This window comes from Pinus tabuliformis, chromosome 2_1, assembly GCF_031772625.1.
Source record: "Pinus tabuliformis cultivar Carrire ecotype Pingquan chromosome 2_1, CPIR1, whole genome shotgun sequence".
Classification (NCBI taxonomy): Eukaryota; Viridiplantae; Streptophyta; class Pinopsida; order Pinales; family Pinaceae; genus Pinus; species Pinus tabuliformis.
Genome location: NC_142299.1, coordinates 390,338,971 through 390,344,009, shown reverse-complemented (window position 1 = coordinate 390,344,009; position 5,039 = coordinate 390,338,971). Strand labels below are relative to the sequence as shown.

Below are 5,039 nucleotides of genomic sequence, written 5' to 3'. Positions count from 1 at the left end.
TGATAGAAGATGGAAAAGGTAATTAAAAAATACTTTTTTATGCATTCCGAAGGGGCACAGTATGATTGAGAATCATTTCATAAAATCATTTTCAACAGGAATATTACGAGCTGACACCAACAACAGTGCTGCTTAAATTAAATTTGCCATTCCTAGGCCGTATAAGTTGCCGGACTTTCACCTGGTCTTGGAAGCCATATTTTGCTGGAGCTTGCATGTCAGGAATTCAACTGGCAGCTCGACCACAGCCCAACAGACTAAGGATCGCTCCATGTATCATTAATGCTGACTTAACAATGCAATTGATTCATTTGACTTGACATTGCAACTTGCATGCATAAAGAGAAATGTGATCTGATGCCAATATTGGCAAACTCATAATTCTAAACGCATCCATAAAAGGCTCATCAGACGTTCAAAAGATAGTAGCCTCTCATTTATTAACCCTTTTTATAAATCAAAGAAGGAATGGACATCACTTATGAACAAAAGTGCCCTCATAGCATGTTTTCTTTATGGAATTCAAAATTATGGACCATGTGGGAAAGGAAAAAATAATATGAAATGAAACTCTTTATGAAGCAATTGTAACACCAAACAGAGCAAGACTTAAAATATAGATGGTCTCTGACAACTGTAACACCAAACAAGAGGAATAGATTGCTCCAAATCGTTTGGCAGATTAATCGACAAGAAACTAGGAGTCAGTAAACATGGCCAGATATATACCGTTCAAAAATGGGAGAAGGGGCTTCCAAAATCTTTACAGCATCTGTGCACCAATAATTTGAAGAAAATAAATGCCCAAATTTAGTGAGGCACCTCATTGGATTGAAAGCGAGAAGATTTGATTCTCAGCCTTCAATTTGATATTATGAAATAACATATTAAAGGCATCACTAGCTCAATGGAGGAGGCTGTAATTGTTTTGAACGCTTAACAACTACCTTCATAGAAGGCCTAGCTGAAAGTAACTCTATCGTACACATAATAGCAAGGTGAAGTGATTCTACTAAATCTTCATGAGCATCTGTGCCCCAATAATTTGAAGAAAATAAATGCCCAAATTTAGTGAGGCACCTCGTTGGATTGAAAGTGAGAAGATTTGATTCTCAGCCTTCAATTTGATATTATGAAATAACATAAAAAAGGCATCACTAGCTCAATGGAGGAGGCCGTAATTGTTTTAAACGCTTAACAACTACCTTCATAGAAGGCCTAGCTGAAAGTAACTCTATCGTACACATAATAGCAAGGTGAAGTGATTCTACTAAATCTTCATGAGGCCCTGTGTCCCATAAGCCAGGATGAAAAACTCATGTGCTCTGCCTTCTCTGACCAGCATGCATGCCCAAGAAACAATGTTGAACCCATTTCCATAGGAAGAAAATGATGGATCCAGAGACTTCTTGCCAGAAAGTAATTCCAGAAATACCACGCCATAGCTATAAACATCTGCCTTATCAGACACTCGGCACGTAGCAGCATATTCTGGAGCAACATACCCAAAAGTGCCATGTACATCTGTTGTTGCATGTGTTTCAGAGACCTCCAGAAGCCTTGCCAGGCCAAAGTCAGAAAGATAAGCATTTAGATTATTGTCCAGTAAAATATTGCTGGGCTTGATATCTCGATGAAGAACACGAGGAACACAACAATCATGGAGATAACTAAGAGCTTGTGCAATGTCTAATGCAATCTTGTGAACTACACACCAATGGACATTTCTGTTTGATCTCTCATGGATAAAGCTTTCTAAGTTGCCTCCTGGCAGATAGTTGTAGATCAGAAACATCTCTGTTTCACTTGCATAGTAACCTATTAACGTCACCAGATTTTGATGCCGTATACTTCCAAGAGTAATGATTTCTGCATCAAATTGCTGAATCCCCTGAAAACGTCCCACTGAAAGTCTCTTTACTGCTAGTAACAATCCTGGGGGGATCAGCTCAGCCTTGTACGTTGAGCCAAAACCACCATTACCAATTAAATTACCAACATTAAAGTTTCCTGTTGCTCTGACTACATTTTCATAAGTCAATTGAACCCCAATATTTGTAAAGGTGACAACATCTTTTCTCCCAGACTGACTGCCAGAAGATGTGGCTAGATATCGTTTTCCAAAGCATGAGAGAAGAAAAAGAAATGAAACCACCAAAACTATAGCACAAGCTGAAGCTACAGATGCAATTACAATTGGATTAATATCATGTCGATGTCGATCATTACCTGGGGGGCTATGTGTAATAGATGATGCAGCAATAGGAAGAGGAGCATGGGTTGGTGCTGACGATAGACGCAATGATGCAGAAGAACAAGGCTGAAGAAACTTGTTACCTCTAAGACTGTCACAAACCCCTGAATTCCCACTCTCAGGTATTGTCCCAGACAAATTGTTGAATGACACATTCATCATTTTCAGAGCAGTTAGTTTTGCAAAGCTCTTTGGAATCTGTCCAGATAATCTATTTGCATCAAGAAGAAGACACTCGAGCCGTGATAACTTCACTAAATCTCCAGGAATTTTACCTATAAAAGCATTTGATGAAAGGTCCAATGCAACGAGGGAGGATAACTGACCAAGCTCCACTGGAATCAACCCTGTAAATTTGTTATGTGCCAAAAGAAGGACCTGGAGTTTCTTCAACTGTCCCAACTGAGGGGGCAGATCTCCGTGCAAATTATTTGTACTAAGGTCAAGAAACACCAAGGACTCTAAGTTCCCAAGCATTGATGCTATTGGTCCTCTAATCTGATTGAATGCCGCCTCCAAATGCTTCAAAGTACTACAGTTTAGTAGCCATGTGCTGTAATTTCCCCTGATATTTGATTAGCACTTAAGTTCAGGAAAAAGCTTTCTAAACTTTGGCATGAGACAAACAGGTCACTTGAGATGTTCCCAGCAAGCTTATTATCATTCAAAAAGAGTCCATAGGACGGTTGCTCTTCCATAAGTCTCTTGCCAATAAGCGCAGGCGGCACTGGGCCTGTAAAATTGTTCTGACTCAAATCATGAAACACCTGCAGAAGCCCAGATCGTACTTTTGCAAGTGGGCCGTTTGCCCAAGTGCCATAATAAAAGAGATTAGCATATAGATCGGCCATGTCCTCGCCCGTTTGCGGAACATCCAATGATCCTGAAATAAGCCGATTTGTCGGGAATGGCTGCTGCTCTTGCCCGGAGCAACTGCTTTTCATAAAAGTTGGAATGGCTCCTGACAATGAATTTCCACTGATATTAAACAAAACCATGCAACGAACAGGGAGTTGATCTGGAATGTCCCCATGAAACCTGTTGGAACTCAAGTCTAGAAATACTAAACTCTTGCATTTGCCCAAACCTTCTGGGATACGACCCGTCATCAAATTCTGACCAAGGTTAAGCACCTGCAGTTTATCGCAGTTTCCCCAATTGTCGGGCAGCGGATTGCTCAAGCCTGCTCTTGGAGCCCAAATTATACGAATGCGGGAATGAGTTGTGATGCCAACAGGAATACCTCCGTCAAAGTAGTTTAACTCGCCCTTCACACTGGGTGAATACACATCATCGATGTCGATGTTTGCAGGGGACGTAAAATCCATCAAATTTGTGAGGACCAGTACTGAGAGCTTGGTACAATTACCTAGCTCTTCAGGGATTTCACCAATCAGAGTATTCCTCGAAACATCGAGGCTCTCAAGATTCCCCAGCCGGCCCAATTGCCTGGGTATCTTTCCTTCCAGAATGTTCGAAAACAACAAAACAGACCGCAGCCGGTAGCAATTCCCCAGCTGCCAAGGATGCCCCCCACCAGCAAGTTCCCCGAGAGATGCAGGTGCTCCAGCGACCTGCACCCTCCGGCGAGCTCTGCCGGAATGGCACCAGAGAGCTGGTTGTAAGACAACGAGAGCGTTCTCAACTCCGGAAGCCTCCCTAGGCCTCCGGTGATGGTTCCATTAAGCATGTTGCCGGTCAAAATTAGGGTTACTAATTTTAAACATTTCACAATCCCCGGAGGGATTTCTCCAGATAGGAAATTGTAGCCGAGGTTAAGAACTCGCAGGGATGATAATTCACTAAACCCTAACGGGAGAGAACCACTTAAAGAATTGCCCTGGAGCTCTAGAACTTCAAGAAAATTTAACTTACTGACCTCAGCGGGGATTTTTCCGTCGAGCGCATTGCATGGCAGCGACAAAACCCTAAGCTCCGTCAAGTCCCCGACAAATGCCGAAATATTCCCAGTCAGTTTCGGGCTAGTTTTACTATCACTGTAGTTATGCTCTGAAGGACAAAACGAAGGCAAACCCTCGGCTCCGCTGCAATAACCGGCGCCGCTAATATTAAGGGCGATGACTCTGCCGGAGACCGGACTGCATGTAACCCCGGTCCATGAACAGGGATCTGAATGATTCTGGCTCCAATCGGAAATCCCTTCCCCTTTAAGGGATTTCTTCAGCTCCAGTAGAGTGATTCCATCTGCCGTTAATGCAAATCCCAGAGGCAGTCGGGCTAAGGAAATACAAAAATAAAACAAGAATAGCGGGAACCTTAGATTCTTCGCTAAATGCCGGCACTCCATTTTGGTTTCCATTGTTTCCAGCATCCATTAACTCTGAGACTCGACAGCGGCCAACCCTGAGCACTCCATATCGCCTTCTGGAATCTCGAAGCGATGAGTTTTTTCTCTTCACTGCTGCGTTACCAAACGGTTGAATGCGTGCAAAAATCTATTAACGGCTTCAGGGTCAGGCGGCAGTGGAAGGAACCTTCCTCGACTGCGGTTAATTTAACTAACCCTGGACCCTGGTTAAAAGTCCTCGTTCAAACTTCATTAAAATAATACAAAATGGTCTCCAGTCTACGACGACTTGTCGTCAAAGTTCATAGTCCTTTGTAAAATGTAGGCCTCACGTTGAGATAAGATTGCCCCTCTGAGTAGAGAAAGGCTGCAGTCAACAAATCTTTTTGACTCAATTACCGATATCTATTATCTATCGTCAATCTTTTCGTCATTGACCTCATAACTGAGTGGGTAAGTCTGCATATATTTATTTAT

The 5,039-nt window shown here is 42.5% G+C and overlaps 1 protein-coding gene across 1 annotated transcript; it reads right to left on the bottom strand.

The window, feature by feature from the left end:
- Positions 1 to 896: 896 nt before the first annotated feature.
- Positions 897 to 4,725, bottom strand: LOC149200504 (LRR receptor-like serine/threonine-protein kinase RPK2). Its single transcript, XM_089402747.1, is given in 4 exon segments — positions 897 to 1,309; positions 1,312 to 2,799; positions 2,802 to 3,782; positions 3,785 to 4,725. Coding segments are annotated over 4 exon segments (3,423 nt in total). The 5' UTR covers positions 4,587 to 4,725; the 3' UTR covers positions 897 to 1,157.
- Positions 4,726 to 5,039: the final 314 nt, after the last annotated feature.